At 37.4% G+C, this 17503-nt stretch overlaps 1 protein-coding gene and 1 long non-coding RNA gene across 2 annotated transcripts; both read right to left on the bottom strand.

The window, feature by feature from the left end:
• Window positions 1-549: 549 nt before the first annotated feature.
• Window positions 550-4419, bottom strand: LOC121052780. Its single transcript, XM_040518647.1, has 12 exons — window positions 4222-4419; window positions 4057-4092; window positions 3676-3768; window positions 3461-3574; window positions 2702-3334; window positions 2260-2550; window positions 1862-2139; window positions 1614-1787; window positions 1381-1488; window positions 1172-1241; window positions 982-1080; window positions 550-896 (listed from the first exon to the last, which is right to left on the bottom strand). The coding sequence occupies exons 1-12, from the start codon at window positions 4417-4419 to the stop codon at window positions 801-803; spliced, it is 2190 nt and encodes a 729-aa protein (XP_040374581.1). The 3' UTR covers window positions 550-800.
• Window positions 4420-4479: 60 nt separating this feature from the next.
• Window positions 4480-11178, bottom strand: LOC121052934. The gene is made up of 4 exons (XR_005810301.1): window positions 10907-11178; window positions 9192-9263; window positions 8959-9051; window positions 4480-4827 (listed from the first exon to the last, which is right to left on the bottom strand). It is a non-coding gene; the product is annotated as an uncharacterized LOC121052934 (long non-coding RNA).
• Window positions 11179-17503: the final 6325 nt, after the last annotated feature.

Here is a 17503-nt window from a genome sequence, read left to right as displayed (position 1 = left end):
GTATGACATTTAAGTGTTGTGTGAAAGGTTTTGAAATTGTACATATGTGATGTTGAGAAATGGTTTAGACAATAGATATCATATTTTTTCTGTTATGTCAGTCTCATTACGACGACAATTTACTGTCGTTTGAGATTATTTAGACGACAAATATTTGTGGTCTGAATATAAAAAGGACCACTAATAATATATGTTTTATATTGTCTGTAATCACATCCAATCACACTTATTTGTTGTTGTTATACACTTTAGCCAATACTTTCAACTAACTTAGGTTGTTGTTTTGGCTTTCAGACTACAATTTTCTGTTGTCCCATTATCAAAAAGACAATAGACTTCTTATTGGTTTTTGTGTTGTGTCTATGCAGCTGCAAACACACATTTTAGTGTGCTTTTGTTGTAGCTTGCAGTTTGTGACGACACATTTTAGTAGTCCCCTGTACAATTGGTATGCATGCATTCTGTAAATTAAAATTGGCTATTCCTGAAATCATAAAATCCACATCCAAAATCATATTGCAATTTCCATTAATCCACCATTGTCTCATGTACACAAACCTAATCATCAACATCAGTTCTAAATGGCCCATATCTACTAATCTGGGCAGCCAGCAAAATATATGGATGCAGTACTGCTTGCTAATAAACCAGAAGCACTACACAATGTGGGCAACCAACTAAACAACATAGCAAAATAGCTAGCAGTACTGCAATCAAAATTTGGCCTATATATATATCAACTATGCATGTCCAAAAGTTGATGCTACATATCTTCAACTACTAGTTAACCTACACATGCACTAGTTATCTTTGAACTTCATAACATACTTTGCCCACTCTGCCCGGACAGCATCAACATTCTCCATTGTGTAATAGTGATTTGCTTTTCTTTCCCACTGCAAGGACAGAAGCTTAGTTATGCATCACAATGGATTAATCCAATAAATCACTAGTACAATAGATATATTAGTTACTGATTACCTTAGCACTCCACTCTTGGTTTTTATCCTCCACTATATCCCTCATGTAATGCATAATCCAATATCCACAAGTCTTATCACCCATCTGCTCCGGAATGCCCTGAAAGAAATAAATATTTCAGTACCTAATAAACCTTGCCTGAACTGGAAAAATTCAAATATAAATAGTTAGCTAGATGGGGAACACATACTGCACAGTTTTTCCATTGAACTGTCTTTCGGCCTTTCCTATGTTTTTGTGCATTCAATATTTTGATGGAGCTTCAACAACAACACAATACACAAAATTATGATGAAACTAACAACTTATAAATTGAGAATCGATATCTCCAAAAAAAAGAGGACTAAACCGTTTTGTACATAATACTAACAAAAAACCCATCAAGCTAGCTACACTTACTTGTCCACAATAGTTCTCCATTCACAGGTGATGAGTTGCCTCTTTAGCGGATCCATGAAATACACAACTTCTTCAGTGGGGTTCACCACCGTCAACATCCAAAGACAGCTGGCATTCAAATTTATGATAATCAATACCAACACGAATCTGATTTAGGTACTTGCATTGCTATATTTATGAGATCAGAAGTCAATATTTACAAAAACAAAAATGCATGAATGAAGCTTTCGTACCCTGAATTATAGGGGACCAAAAAAATCTGACCAGGCTTCCCTCTTTCATAAGAAACTGACAAAGAACGAGCCCGTTCAGTCGGATTTCCACAGCCAATGACACCAGTATTAGCAGGATCTAGGAAGCCAATCATACCAAGCATCTTCGATTTCTTCAACACTTGATAAAGGAAGCTGTAAAACCACAAGTCTCAAAATATCATTCAATAACACTGAATTAACAACTTCATTTAAAATGCATTACAGACCTCATATACATCACAATGCAGCCGGCAAAAACCTCCTTCATGTTGGTCATGGCATACACATCCCTTCTGAAGATGGCGACCTTTTTTAGATATCCAAATAATTCCTCGCCTAAGGTTGTGTGGATGGTGATCCCATCCTTCAAGTTATCATTAGCCCATGTGGCCAACGTCTTAAGTGGTGGAGGCAAATTGGGTGGCAGCTTGTCCAAATCATCATGATCAAAATCCTCATTATATATATCCTTCTTTTTGCTCCTCACAATTTTATGCTTTTGCTGCTGCAATTGATATAAAAAATAACATTGCATGATTAGTATTTCTATATCATGTAATATAACAGCTCACATGGGAGTTTTGGTAAGAAAAGGTTAAAAATGAATTTAAGCAAACTACATTACCTTTGCATCAGCTGCAGTGGGTATAACCCAGTCTCTAGGCCAAGCAATGCATGTACCAATTGAATCGCGGACAAACAGAATCTCATCATTAATAGGAATTGGTAGCAAAGCATTAGCAACAATAGATTTGGTGATCGATACTCGGACATTTTCCTCAGCCATTGGAACACCATGGATAGTTTGCTTGTAGGACTCAACATCCACTTGAATGATCGTTCCTTCAGCCACTATGTTGTCCAATGAATCTATCGCAAGTTTACACCCTGACTGGACAATATTGGTGGACTGAACCTGCTAATTCAAACCAAAAAATATGTAAGCATTAGTCACATTTGAGGCAGCAATGTCATCAATATGGTTGATGAAATGTAATTGTAAAGAAAAAGAAAAGAAAACTAATTGTAAGGAAAAAGAAAGTAAAGCTAGGGTAGCGATTAATTACAGGCACTTGCACTTGCTCCACAACTGCATTTTTTTTCAGAGTTAAATCATTTCTAACCTCCTCCTCAATAATCGAGGTTAGTTTGATGTTCAGCTCCCCATCCACAAAGACTTCATTCTCCTCAACTACTTTCTGCTGGTCCTCCCCTAAATCTAACTTCTTCTTGGCAGTTTTGGCAGCTTCAATTTCAATAGCTTTCAAACCAGCCTTTTCAAGTTGCCTTGAACAGCTGCCCTGGCCAGAGCCTAAATCATTCAACGGTGTCACAGGTTTGGGTGAGTCAACTGGCATCTCTTTCCCATTAACCATCGCTTCTAACTTCTGAAACCTTTCCTCCCAAGCGGCTCTTTCCCTAGCAATTTGTTGGTCCATCTCCAACTCCCATTTGGCTCTTTCCTGAGCAATGATATTTTCTTTCTCTTCTGCTAGTATCTTCTTAACACTTACCCTAACACTATCTTCTACATTTAGCATTTGGCGTTTAGGTAGATGAAAATATGCCGAAGGCTTAACGAAGCCACCAACACCGCGTACCCTACCAGGATACTCAGGATTTCCCAACGCCAAAGTCAGAACATCATCTGTTCCTTCAGGGTTGATTTCTCCTTCAAACACTTTCCTCTTCAAACTTTCCTAATATAGACATCAATCACAGCACACAAAAATTATCCTTGGGATACAAAACCTGAAAAAAAAACAAAAAAACAAAAAAACAAAAAAGCAAACAAGTAATAAACAATTACAAAAAACTGAACTTACAATTTTTTCGACCTTCTTCTTCACTGCTGGCCCTTTGAAGTTGCCGCTCTTGTCTTGCCGGGCCTTTATCCACATCGTAGCACGATCCAATTCTTCAATCGGTATTTTTTCAGCCTATAAATATGAATAGATACGTGTGACATCATGATCAGTTTGGTGTAAACTGAAAAGAATAACAAATATATTGTAAATAGATTTGTAAGACGAATACTCACCAGTTCTTCTTGGAAGTTAGCATATCCTTTCCGTGACATTCGATGAGGATACTTATTCTCCTTCCTCTTTATTCTCTGCTTTTCACGGAGTATCTATAAAACATATATAGAATTATGCATTATATTTTAGTATCTGCATAAACACTAACTAATAATGCATAAACTGTTCCACAACTGCATGTCCAAGTATGGTATTAGACAAACCTGAAATTATTGTGAAGTTCTATCAGCCACGAACGTATTCCATTCATCTACCTCAATGGATCAATAATCATCTGGAGGGAACTGTAAAAGTTCAGGAGAATCCAGATAGGGAATAATGTACCAGTTGGTTAGTTTACTCTTGAACTCTCTCCATTTGTGGCCGGCTGATGTAATCACCATTTTCTTCCATTCTTTTGGCACCACATAAGCATCCTACACATTCACGAATACAAAGTATCATAGGTTTAATTACTGTTTTTTGAAAAAAATAAGAATAATGAAATGTAAATCAGTGAACAGCTAGCAACAACTTATATATAGACTGATTGTTTACCTGAATACTATTCCAAATCTTGTCTTTTTCACTTCATCCGAAGGCACATTTCTCCAATCATTTATAGATATTGGGATCTTGGTGTGTGCCAACACCCCAATGTATGACTGCATCTTCTTAGATGCCTTCCCAATTGGCTCCCCATCAGCATTACAATTGACCTTTAGCTTCTTTGCTCGAATCAGTCGCCTGGTAATTTTATTCATGGTTACCATCCCTCGCTTAAGCAACCTCAATCCACCAGTGACGTTATCATCATCATCATCAGAATCCTCGGATGACTTGCTCTTTGCAGACTTACGACTGGACGACGACTTCTTTGTTGCCACAGCCTTCTTGGAATTTCCTGCTTTAGGCGGTGGCATACTTCTCTTGGCGGACGCATCCTTGCTGGACTGAGTAGCTTTATGTTTTCGCGGACTTCTCCTAGGGAAGGTAGCCTTGTTGGCTTCTGTCAGTCTTGCTTCAGCCTTCTTGGGGGTAGCAGGTTTACGATTTGGAGAAGTAATAGGTGGTTCAGAGACGGTTTTTCTACTACGTTTCATCTGTACCGCCTTTATCCTTAAGGCTATAGATCTAGCAACTTTCGATGTGCTTGCAGATGGAGCCATGACCTGCAATACATAATAAACACAGTTAGCCCCATAATATATGTTAACAATTAATGTCAATAAACAGGTGAAACAAAAACACATAAAACAATGAAATAACTAACACATAAAGCAATGAAATTACTAACACAACTCAAAATTAAACAACACAGAAGACAATGAAATAACTAACATAATTGGAAGTGTTAATATACATGTTTCATCAAACAGATCAGTACATATATATAGGCATTCTAAAACAAATCAATCACGAACAAACAACTTTAACTAAGTGTTTTTTTTTTTTTTGCCCTCAGCCACGTTGATTGCAGTCATTTTCCACCCATATTGCTTCATCTCCAGGACGCATATAATTGCTATGCTGATCACCATCTATATTATCAAAAGTCTCGATGGATGGCATTGTTGCTTCAAATGGCTGTTGTTCTACTTCAATATCTTCTAACTCCTCATCCGAATCAGCCCCTTGATAGTCTCTATCTAGGACCCTTACTACCACTGACCATTGAGCATCGAGGGGATCCTCAATGTAAAATATTTGCTTAACATGGCTAGCTAAGACAAAAGCATCATTAAGATGACCTTTCCTATTCAGATTTACCAATGTGAACCCTAGTTCATCTACTTTAATGCCCCTAACATTCTCAACCCAATCACATTTAAACAATGGTACCCTAAACTTGTAGTAGTCCACCTCCCATATTTGTTGTATGACACCATCGAAGTCCATATCATCAGTTTTGGGATTTTTATCCTTTGCACTAGAAACTTGCATTGCATCAGCCACCAAAAAAACCCCACTGTTTTGCACTGATCGCACATTGTCCCGCTCCTTAGTGTTGAAATCAACACCATTAACTTGGTATCCACTAAAGGTCGGCACTACATGATTCGGTCCACTTGACATCCACCTCATTGTTTCCTAAACATTATTGTCCGGAAACTGCAGTTCATTTGAAACCTTCAAATCAATAATAGATTACATTAGCATAATGTTCAAATCTTATTTTTTGTTAATCACTAAGAATCAAGTATATGATCGCATACCCTCTCTTTTAACCAGACAGCAAAGGTCTGGTTTTGTTTATCCTTAAGCCACTTTTCATTTTTGGAAAACCTTGGATTGAGAAGCTTCAACAATTCCAGATGTTCACTGAATATCAAACACACAAAACTCAATGATTTAAGTAACAAAATATTTAATCAATTCATGGACTGTAGGAAAACTGATGATAATTAAAAGTTTATGACTTACATGAAATAAGGACTTGCATCCTCGGTATTCTGCAATATACATAGATGTGCTTGATGCATCTCCTTGCCATAGACAGAAATCATGGTAGCGCCTGATAGCGGTTTGGATGCATTACAGGCTCGTGGTTTGGAACTTTCAGGGATTCCAGCAGTAGAAGCATCACTAAGCATACGTTCAGTGCAAAACACAACAGCCTCTTCGACAATATAAGACTCTGCTATGCATCCCTCAGGATGCGTTCGACATCTAACCCACCCTTTAAAGATTTTCATGTACCTCTCAAAGGGGTACATCCACCGAAAAAATACCGGACCACAAAACTGAACTTCTCTTACGAGATGCATAGTTAGATGGATCATAATGTCGAAAAATGAAGGCGGGAAGTACTTCTCCAATAAGCAAACAGTAACAACCAAATCTGCTTGCATTTTTTCCAGCTTCGAAACATCGATCACTTTAGCACATATTGCCTTGAAGAAAAGGCAGAAGCGGATGATTGCATACCTAACCGGCTTCTCAAGAACAGAACGTAAAGCAACAGGAAGAAGAATCTACATGATAGTGTGACAGTCATGCGATTTTAGACCGGCAAGTTTTAAATCCTCCATAGAGACAAGATTCCTTACATTTGACGAAAACCTAACAGGAACCGTCATTTCAAAAAAAGAGCCACAAACTATTTTTTTTTCTGCAAGCATCAAGTTCCAACTAGCCAGAGGTAATTTATCCCTTTTGGCACCAACTTTTGGGTGCAAACCAGCCTTAATACCCATCTCCACCATGTCCAAACGCGCTGCAACCCCGTCCTTTGTCTTCCCGGGAATGTTTAGCAGCGTACCAATGATGGCATCACAGCAGTTCTTCTCGATGTGCATGACATCGAGATTATGTCGTACCGGAATATATTTCCAGTACTCTAGTTCAAAGAAGACAGACTTCTTCTTCCAGCAAGGTCTGCCTTGGTCTTCAACACCCTTGGCAGGAGGAGAGCGTTTCTTTTTCCCACACACACAATTCAGACCCTCTACTCTAGCAAACACCTCCTCTCCAGTTAATGGTAGAGGAGGTAGGTCCTCCTCTACAGTGTTGTCAAAAGCAGCAGCCTGTTTCCTATACGGATGATGTCTAGGTAGGAACCTGCGATGCCTCATGAATGCCATTTTTTTACCTCTCTTTAACCTATAAGGTCAAGTCTGGTCAAGGCATATTGGACAAGCATTGTATCCTTTAACAATGCTACCAGACAAGTTCCCGTATGCGGAAAAGTCATTAATAGTCCACAGCAGCACCGCTTTCAATTTGAAGTAGTCCCCTCTTAGTGCATCGTATACTCCCTCAACTCCATCCCACAATACTTTCAGATAATCTATTAATGGCTGCAAGTAGACGTCAATATCGTTACCAGGTTGCTTCGGTCCCGATATTAACAATGTCAACATCATAAACTTCCTCTTCATACAAAGCCATGGAGGAAGGTTATATGTGACCAGTATAACTGGCCAACAAGAATACTTGCTGCTTAGAGAACTATGCGGGTTAAATCCATCAGAAGATAGGGCTAGTCTGAGGTTTCTAGGGTCACTACTGAATTGTGGATATTGTTTGTCAAGTAATTCCCAAATAGGAGAATCAGCTGGGTGTCGCATCATTCCATCTTTCTTTCTACCAGACTCATGCCAAGTAAGATTCTTAGCTATGTTGGTCGATTGATACATTCGTTTGAACCTTGGGATTGGTGGAAAGTACCATAAAACCTTCGCAGGTATACCTTCTTTCACAGTTTTATCCCTACCCAATTTCCACCTTGGAACACCACAGTTGGGGCAGATAAGAGCATCTGCATGCTGCTGTCTATATAAGATGCAGTCATTAGGACAAGCATGAATTTTTTCATACTCCATCCCTAAAGCACTAAGTGTCTTTTTCGCTTCATACAAAGACAAAGGAACCTGATTCCCTTCAGGAAGCAGACCCCCAATCATGATAAGCATATCTGAATAGCAAGCATCGGTCATTCCATGCTTTGCTTTCAAATTGAAGGTCTGAATCAGACCATTTAGCTTGGTTGTCTTTGTACAACCTGGGTACAAAGGTTGATCCCCATCCTCTACATACTTCAAAAACTCATTAGAGTCTTCGGAAATCTGCTCATCCTCACTTTCTCCAAAGCCCCAATCATTCTCCCCCATCCCAGGTTCCCAATCTACAGTTTCAGATTCAACTCTATTGTCATTCATAGTAGATGTAGTAGGTTCCCCGTGCCACCTACAATGCTTATAACTCTCGTTAATACCATTCCAAAATATATGATCCTTAATAACTCCAACAGAAAATCCCTCCGTGTTACTACATTTCAAGCAAGGACAAGAAATCTTGTTTTTGTTATTGGCATTAGACTCGGCAAACTTGAGAAACTCTGCTAGTCCTAGCTCAAACTTCTTTGATCTTCTATCAGCATGCATCCATGATTTATCCATCTTAAATATATAGGTTCCTTCATATATAACAAAACACACTCAAATAGATGCTAATTCTAAAAGTAACATTGCTTAACATGCTCATACTTTTAATATACAATATATTCGTTAAGACTAGTACTGGTAAGAGTGGTCTTAACACATACAAATTCATCCACATATAGCTGCAACAATTAAATCGATCCATGACAATTCTAATGTTCAGATTGCATACCATGCTGATACTTCTATTATACAAAATAATATAATACTCTATCATGGAATAAAAAATGAACTTATGATTATACTCAACTAGCTAGCAGTAAACGTATAATCATTATGTGTAGGCAAAGACATCAGCAAAAGGATATTTAGCTACTTGCTGACTCATATATGTATAAATCACAAACACTGAAGACTCACCAGAAATTTTTACAAAAAACCCTTATGTTTTTCTCCACTACACTACTAGCAGTGAGTCTTCCTTCACAAATCCTTTTGTACCATCAAGTTTCCCTATCAAGGTCAACAAAACAGAAGGAACATGTTAGAAAAAGAACTATTATTCAAACTCAAAACAAGAAAAAAAGACAAAGAAAATCAAAATATCAAAAACATTATAAAGGATCCTAGTGTCATAGAAATTGCCGAATCACTTTGGGAATAAAAATTTACAACATTGTTACTTTGTGTTCAAAGCGTCTCCCCTGTGCGCCAATCTCGCCCTCCTGGTGCATTTGATATATTCTTGTGTTAGTACAACAAAGGCTTGCATAAAAAAATGCCTGCTATACATTTGACCACCCATCATGGAGTACGAAGAAGTTACAAAACAAGTTTAAAGAGGGTACAAAGGGGTTACAATCTAACCTCAGAGAATTTAGCCTCTAAACACATCACTAAAGTGAGCACTAGAATTATTCAATCCTTAAGAGTTTACTTTTAAAAAAAAAATTGATATATGGCAGTCTTAGCAATGCATATGCAAAGGGTCTTGGAACATTTCAGCTCTTAAAAGAGCAACCTTATTATTCTCCAAATTCCATTTTTCTCATTTTGTTCTTTTCAATTTAACCCCAACCCAATGGAATGTAATTGTGAGAGCTTTAGTAAAAAGAGAATTAGCAAACTATCACTACATTTATTAAAGAAAATCATCCAAATGCCTTACTGTAAAGACCCAGCTCAAAACTTCTTCTGAAAAACATCGTTAACTACTAATAAAGCAAGTAAGAAGTTTACGGTAACAAGATTACCGACCAAACCACAGAAAGTACTCCATATAGTAATTACAAAGTAGAAGTATATGCACAGCTGTAAAGTATAATCAATAAAACATAATTATGAAGAAAAGAAACACAAAATCATAAAGTAGAAGCCACTCGCACCACTACACAATTAAACAAAAGCAGCAATCTCATAAAGTCGAATCCAATTCTAACTTGAATACACTGACCAGTACATAAAACTCAAGTAGGGAGAAGAAAAATAAGTCATATAATTACTTCTTTAAGGACTTGTCAGATTGCTAAAATAGGCACAATACTATTCGTAGAAATAAACTCAACATAATCACAAAGAAGATTCAGAAGATTGTGCATGCCATTAAATCAAAGTAACAACAACTAATAATCTTCAGTCCTAACTAGAAGTAATATTCTATTGGACAACAACCTTTTTTTTTTTTTGAGAGCCAAGGTATTGATCAAGCAGAAAAACCATAATAAAATTTATCACATATTATAGATAAGCCAAGATGAAATTGCTTTCCCGAAGTTGGGTTCAAAAGACAAAGTAGAATAACATAAACTTCGAATACAATCCCAATACTAGCAATTGAACAAAACTGCTATTGTTTCCTAAAAAAGAAAGTTATCTGTTCTTGAAATATAAACTCAGGAAACCAAGCAACTGTTGAAGCAACATCCTATCTTAAGAAAGATTAGAGCTATTGGACAACAACCTTTCCTCTAAGTCAAATTAGAACTAGGATGTCGAAACCCCAGAGTACCAAAATTAATAGAATTCTAAAAGGCTAAAAGGTAAAACAGAATTGAAATCACATAAATTGGAAACAGGTTATTATTGAAAAACAGAATAAAAGAAAAGCCACTCCCTCAACTCAAATCAAACCGAGAATAATCAAACCATCCAAGCACACCAATCCCACAATCAGTTCATATATATGCTCAAGGCAATAGAATAATCGGACCACCAAATCCTCAACTCAATTTTCACAAATGAATTACGTACTTGATTTGAAAAGTAATAACTAACACATAACAAATTCACAAAGCCATGAATCTTGACCAAGCATCAACAGAGCAATAAAGAAATTCAAGTAAAATTATAAAACAGAGGAGTCAGCCACCTAAAGCAAGACAACCATAGCTACTAAACAACCCGAACGGAAACCCATCACTTCTGAAAACTTCCTCCCTTTCCCTTCTCACAGTTCAGTTTCAAAAGCAGCAAAATCAAACTCCCATTCTCCTTTGTTCATCCTCCTTTTTCTTCTAACACTCAATCGATCCCCTCCCTTATGTTTTCTTTCTTCTTCTTTTTTTTCCTCTTTTCATCTCCCTCTTCTCTCTTTTCTTTTCCCGTCTTCTTCCCCTTTCATCTGATTTCTAACTCACTTTCTTTTCTGTCAACCCCCCCCCCCCCCCCCCCCGGGTCAAAAACCAAACCAAACCTTCTTATCACTTTAACAATTATCAAGCAAAAATAAATAAATAAATAAATAAAACAATTAATTAATACATAATATATATATATATAACAGAAAGTTTTAACTAAAGAAAAGTAACAAAATAATAAGAAATTTAAAAAGAAACTAACCCAAAAACAAAAACACTTTGAAGGTGCAGGATATCACACTTACACTGATAACCAACAATCTAAATAGGACCATAACCTAATTTTCTTTCTTCTCAGAAGGAAACTATCACTACATTACTGAGATACAACAAATACCATTCCACTGCTGCACTAATTCAATTCATTGGGCAACAAAATAGACCATAAAATTATTTGAATCACCAAACTCAATTCAGTTTTTGGTTCTTCAAAAAATCAACCATGCTTATCGGGACGGTGTCCTCCCCATTCACACTTTCCTATTAACAAAATCAGTACAAAAGTCTACAAAGGACTAACCTTGCTACAATCACAGCAACCAAGCCCCAATGGTCGATATAGCAAACTAATCTTTCTTGCAGGGAACTCTTCTGTTGGCTCTTGATTGCTTCGGGGTGAAGAATCTGAAGGTATAGATCTGCAAAACAACCGTGTTTCAATTAAACTTACCAATTTCATCTATTGAGAAACAAAACACATGCATTAAAAACCCAATAAAAACGAAATTGAACGAAACCCAGATCATATAAATCCCAGAAAAATTGACTAAAGCCAACACCTTTCTCAAAACAAAGCTTCAATGGTGCAGTCGAGCTTCGAGGACAAAGGGAGAGGGCTAGTATCGGCGACCGTCTATGAGAGATTGAGAGAGAGAAGACGACGACTCACTGAGTGATTGACTTCGGATTCAAGAAGACACCAAGCAAAGTCATTGAATGCCGCCGTTTCGCCGCCGTAGTCTATCAAGGAGGCTGAGAGAGAGAGAGAGAGGTCTGGGTTATTTTGAACGGTGTTTGTTATTTTGACGAGGATGAAAGGCACCCCATCCCCAAATAGAAAAGAACCGAATCGAAATTAGCTGAGAGAGAACACAGATCGGAGAGAGCTGAGAGAGCTAAGTGAAAAGGAGAGAGTGAGGCTGATGTTTTAGTTTTCGCGGGTTCTAGCTAGCTAGGTCGAGATGACAGAGCTGATTGATCGAGTGAGAAGGACAGAAAGCGACTTAATTGCGAGGGATATATGTCAAATAGCACAAGTCAAAATTACTTGGGAAATTTTAAAACAACCCCCTCATTGAGACAACATTTAAATGTTGTCTGAATGTCACAACATATTCCAGTCAACTAGGGCATATGGCTATTTGAGAGGGAAAAGAATTCATCAACTTTTGGATATCCCTCCAAATTTGAGATAGGAAATCACCACCTTCTATAACTACATAAATGTGTTGTCTGAATGCTCACCATTTATCCAAATTTGAGATAGGAAATCACCACCTTCTACAACTACACAAATGTGTTGTCTGAATGCTCACCATTTTTCCAAATTAAACCAGTATGGTTTTAGTGTATATTCAGACGACAGAAAAAAAAATTATGTCGTCTGAAAAACTCAGACGACATAAAACAAAACTTATGTCGTCTGAAGTGTGTCGTCTGAAGGCCTTTTTGGCATAGTGTTGTACCATATACAAATTTCGGCTTATAAAACATATATGGAGCATGCATGATCATTTCTTCCATATTTTCATGTGTAGCAAAGCAGTTATGGTTAATACTGACCTGAGTTTGTACCATATATATACAAATTTCAGGACTTAAATATAATGAACTGGTCTAAGTATATAACATGCATTTTTTTTTTTTTGGACAGCTTAATAGTATGGAAGGATATCGATCAGTTCGAAATTTGTATATGCATGCTTCAAGTCGTCCTGAAATTTGTATATGTGGTACAACCTCAGGTCATGAGTATTAACGGGCACAACTGCTTTGCTACGCATGGAAATAGCAAATATGGAATAAACGATCATGCGTGCTCCATGTTTTATAATTAAGCTGAAATTTTGCTACAGTAATATGGTAGTTGACTTAGAGACAAGAAAATTGTATGATCATATTTAGCAGCTATCTAACTGGCGCCGGTCTACTGTATCTAGGTCTTATATGTGACCCTAATTGGAACATTAGCTCTTTCGGTGCTTGTGGATGAAAAAGTAATATGAGGTTTACATCCAAAATCAATTGGCAATGGATGGAGTGGCCCAAATCCTTATAAACCCATAGGAAATGTCCCATTTTTCCCATGTGGGATGTATATATTCTCAACAGTAGAGATACTTTTCGTGCCGGTGGAAATTGGCTACTGCAGAAAAATCAAAACTTTTTGGCATGTATTAGAAGTCTGATTAGTCTCTTCACATATGAAGATCAAGACTCCATAGTAAGTGTTTGAGCCCAAAAGTATTTTTGGTAAGATCCTTTGGTGGATTTGACCCGATGGGCCGATACCTGCGACCCAAAAATAAGCCTACTCGGGTTTGGGGTATAGCTTCGCCCATGCCGTGGTCCATAGGGAAGACGAAACCTTATTGGGATCGAGTAGCAGAAATTGAATAGGAAACTTCAATTAATGATCCTTCTAAGGCAAGGAGCAGTCGAAACCCTAGGTGTATAAATACAGGGTTAAGCGGCAAAGTAAAGGACCTCTCTCTGGACAATCAATCAATTCCAGCGATTACAAAGCCTCCCCGGAGCAAACCTTCAACCTCGTTGAAACCCAGCGACCGTACTTCCAGTTGATTACACGCATTTTTATGCATGTAATTGTATCTAAAACATGATAAATTAGTTAGTCCTCAAGTCAATTATAATGTAATTAATCCATTTTTATTTACTTGTAGGAAATAAGCGGAGTTGCAGAAATCGTGAGGAAACGATGTAAAATTGGAGTTAATTAGAGTTTTCTGAGAAAGAGACGAAATAGTCGATGCGGGTCAACCGTGGTCAACGCCATCAAAGGAGCAGAATCTAATTGCCTCCGATAGTATATGCGGAAATGCATCGAGAAGAAGAGGGAGAAAGAAAAAAATAATAATAATAAAAGAAGCAAAGAAGTGTTAATTTAATTAACAAATGGTGGGCACGTGAAGAAGCAAAGGAAATCAGCAGCATGATGGTTAATTAAACCATAAATTAATCAATGGTTTGATTAATCATAATTGGGCCTAATCCATTCTAACTCACACACCACCACGTGCCATTTAATTTCTCTCCTTCTTTTTGAACAGCCTAGATTCCGTTTCTTCTCCCTCTGGCAATCATCCATCCATCCATTTACTCACACTACCCTCTGTCCTTTACGAGAACCCTACAGCAGCACACCCATATATAATTCTCTATCCAACAGTAGCCGCACATGACACACCACCAGAATTCCTTTTCTCATCCTCTCTTCCTCCCCAAAACACCACACCCACCATACCCACTATATATTTTCTTTTAATCTTCACTACTCCACATCAAATCCTCATCAATTTCTCAAGGGACTTCAAGGAACATCAATATTTAAGATTGGGTAAAAGTGGGAAATCATAAATCAAGGCTTGTCATACTTGCTCCTTAGCAATTTGTGACTTGTTCTTGTTGCTTCTCACTCCTCTTCACCTTTACCTCTTTAATTGATGTATATTTTTGTTGATTTATTGATGGGTTGTGAGTAGTCTATTTAGGAAGCTAGGGTTTGAGCCCTGGCATGAATTTGATGTAATAAATATGTTTTAATTCAATGGTTTTTAATTTCGTGTTTGGCATATGTTCTAATCTATATTATTTGGCTTAGATGCATGATTAAGAGCTTGATTAACTCTTCAATGTGTAGATGAGCATGTCTAGAACAAATTAGGGGACCTAATCACTTCTCTAATTTATAACTAGGACATTTGTTTAGAACATGGTTAGTTATAATACCAATTTCGATTGCCGTATTGGCTAGCTTGGGAACTTTGATTTTAGGACTCTTCGCCTTTTGGTGCAACTAGAGGCCCTAACAAGGCTCTAGATTGTCCCAATTGAGTTTCTACGACCCTTGACCCGGAGTAGAAATACCCTTTAAGGAATCTAATGACCCATGAGCCTTGAAAAGCCTTGGGTACGGTTCTTGATGCCATTATGAATTGAATGACCGTTGTCCGAATATATTTGTGCATTAATTTTGGCTAGGAGGATACCCTAGTAACCTAATTTCCACTTCTTGATTAGTTTCTATTATATTTATCTTTAGTTGCAATTTTAATTTTCAATTGTCAATTTTATTTTTCACAATCAAAATCAAATTTCACAAACCACTTTCATTGTCAATACCACTTGGTTGTGGGTTTCCGCATTCACTTGTGGTTCTCTTGACCAATTTTAGGCTTGGTTGTTTGATAGGAGCATAAAATGAGACGTTTATAATGTTTAAACCCTATATTTTGCTAAGTTATTTCCTTTATCTCGATCAATTTAACTTAGTTAGTGTTTTACAGGTAAAATGGAGTCTCAAGGTCCAAAAATGGCTAAGGAAAGCACAAGTGGCGCAGAAATGGAAAGAAATGAAGAAATGGAAGTTCTCCCAGTTTGACTAGGAAAAGGAATCCTAGTTGGAGTAGGAATCAGAAGCTGACTTGGATTCAAACTCTTAAGTCGCGGAAATTAGAAGTTCTACTTGGACAAGGAAACCCAATTCTACTCAGATAAGGAATCCTAGTGTGACAAGGAGTCCCTGTTGGATAAGGATTACTCAAGAAGGTTCCGGAAGAGTGTAGAAGAATCGCAGAAAAGAAGTTTGTATTCAACTAGGAAACCTACTTGTATATGGAGTTCTACTCATACTAGGAGAGCTATGGAACGATCATGAAGCATCTAGAAGTCTCAAGAAGGTCATATGCCGTGCACATGGAAGAGGAAGCAACAAGGAATTCGAATTACAAAGTAATGTGGACTTTGGACTTCTTGTTGAGTAAGGATTGAATTTCGTGAGATTCTTGAGGATTCTTGAAGGTTCTTGACGTTTCTACTTCAGAATAGGCGTGGAAGACATGTGAGAGGCATGTGATGCAAGGGAAAACCGAATTGGACTCAACTTGTGCATTAAAAGACAAATCCATTACAGATTCGGAAATCTGCCTGTGCAGATCAGTCAACTTCAACGGAGTGTCAAAAATCTCTCAGAGCTCAGAAAATTATGATCTTTATATGGTTGGAAAGCTACGGATGTCTAGTTTCCAGAGAGTTTTACGGTTCGTCAATAGCTATTTTCTAGAGCAAGTTATGGCCGTTTTAGTGGACTGAGGTCAATCCTGCCGGAAATCTGTTTTGTGAGAAAGAAGTCCTAAATCAACACGAACTAAGAGAAACCAAGTAGAAACGAATTGGGAGTGCCTTGAGACGTTCTACTATATATACCTTGTGTATTAGACGTTCAGGGGTGAACACTTTTTCTCCACAAATTCGATTTCTCACCGGTTTGCTCTTAAGTTTCAGGTTTTTGCATCTACAAGCTCCTAGCCGTGCCACCCTCCATCCTAGCCGTGAATTCTACCTTGTGTTGCTGCCTTGGATCTGCTTTGGACCTTGGGACGTAGTTAAGGGTTGTTCATACCATCTTCCCTATGTTTTCTTTACGGTTTAGTGTTTTTGTATTTGTATTTTCTGTTTTGATTTTCTTATATGTAAAACCGAAACTATGAGTTAACAATCTGATTTTTGAATGCAATTTGGATGTTCTTTTCAATGATTGATTGGTTTATGCGTGTTTGATCTTTATTAGTTGCCGAAATATGGAATGATAATCTGGTTTTGTTTTATGGAGAACTTTTATGTGTTCTTGTTCTTTGGTGCGCAACATAGAATGATTGCATGTATTTGGAGCTAGTAATTAGGTGAACGCTTGTTGATCCTAGTTCAATATGGTAGTAAAGGCTTTGTACAAAGGTCGAGATCAGATTATGCATGTAATGAAAAGACTTGCTTTGAATACTTGAATTTGCATGTTTATTGACTAAACTTTCACTTGCTCTTAATGATTTGAATGCATGAGATCATGAGTTGCTTTGATTGTGTGATACTTGCATTTGAAATATATTGTTTAGGCGCTTGTTCTATTCAATTGTGTAAAGGGAAGTCATATAAGGGACATTGGGCGCTTGTAACTTTGTTTCTTGGTTGATATCGTTCCATGGTAACTAAAAGATTAAAGATTGCATGAATGGATTGTTCTTGATTATTTCTTGAAAAATTGTTCTTCGAAAAGTTCTTCTTTTCCCACCTTTGTATAGAAAACGTTTTAT

The sequence above is a fragment of the Rosa chinensis genome, chromosome 4 (genome assembly GCF_002994745.2).
Source record: "Rosa chinensis cultivar Old Blush chromosome 4, RchiOBHm-V2, whole genome shotgun sequence".
NCBI classification, from domain to species: Eukaryota; Viridiplantae; Streptophyta; class Magnoliopsida; order Rosales; family Rosaceae; genus Rosa; species Rosa chinensis.
Note: the sequence above shows the minus strand (reverse complement) of the source record. Positions and strands in the feature narration are given on the sequence as shown.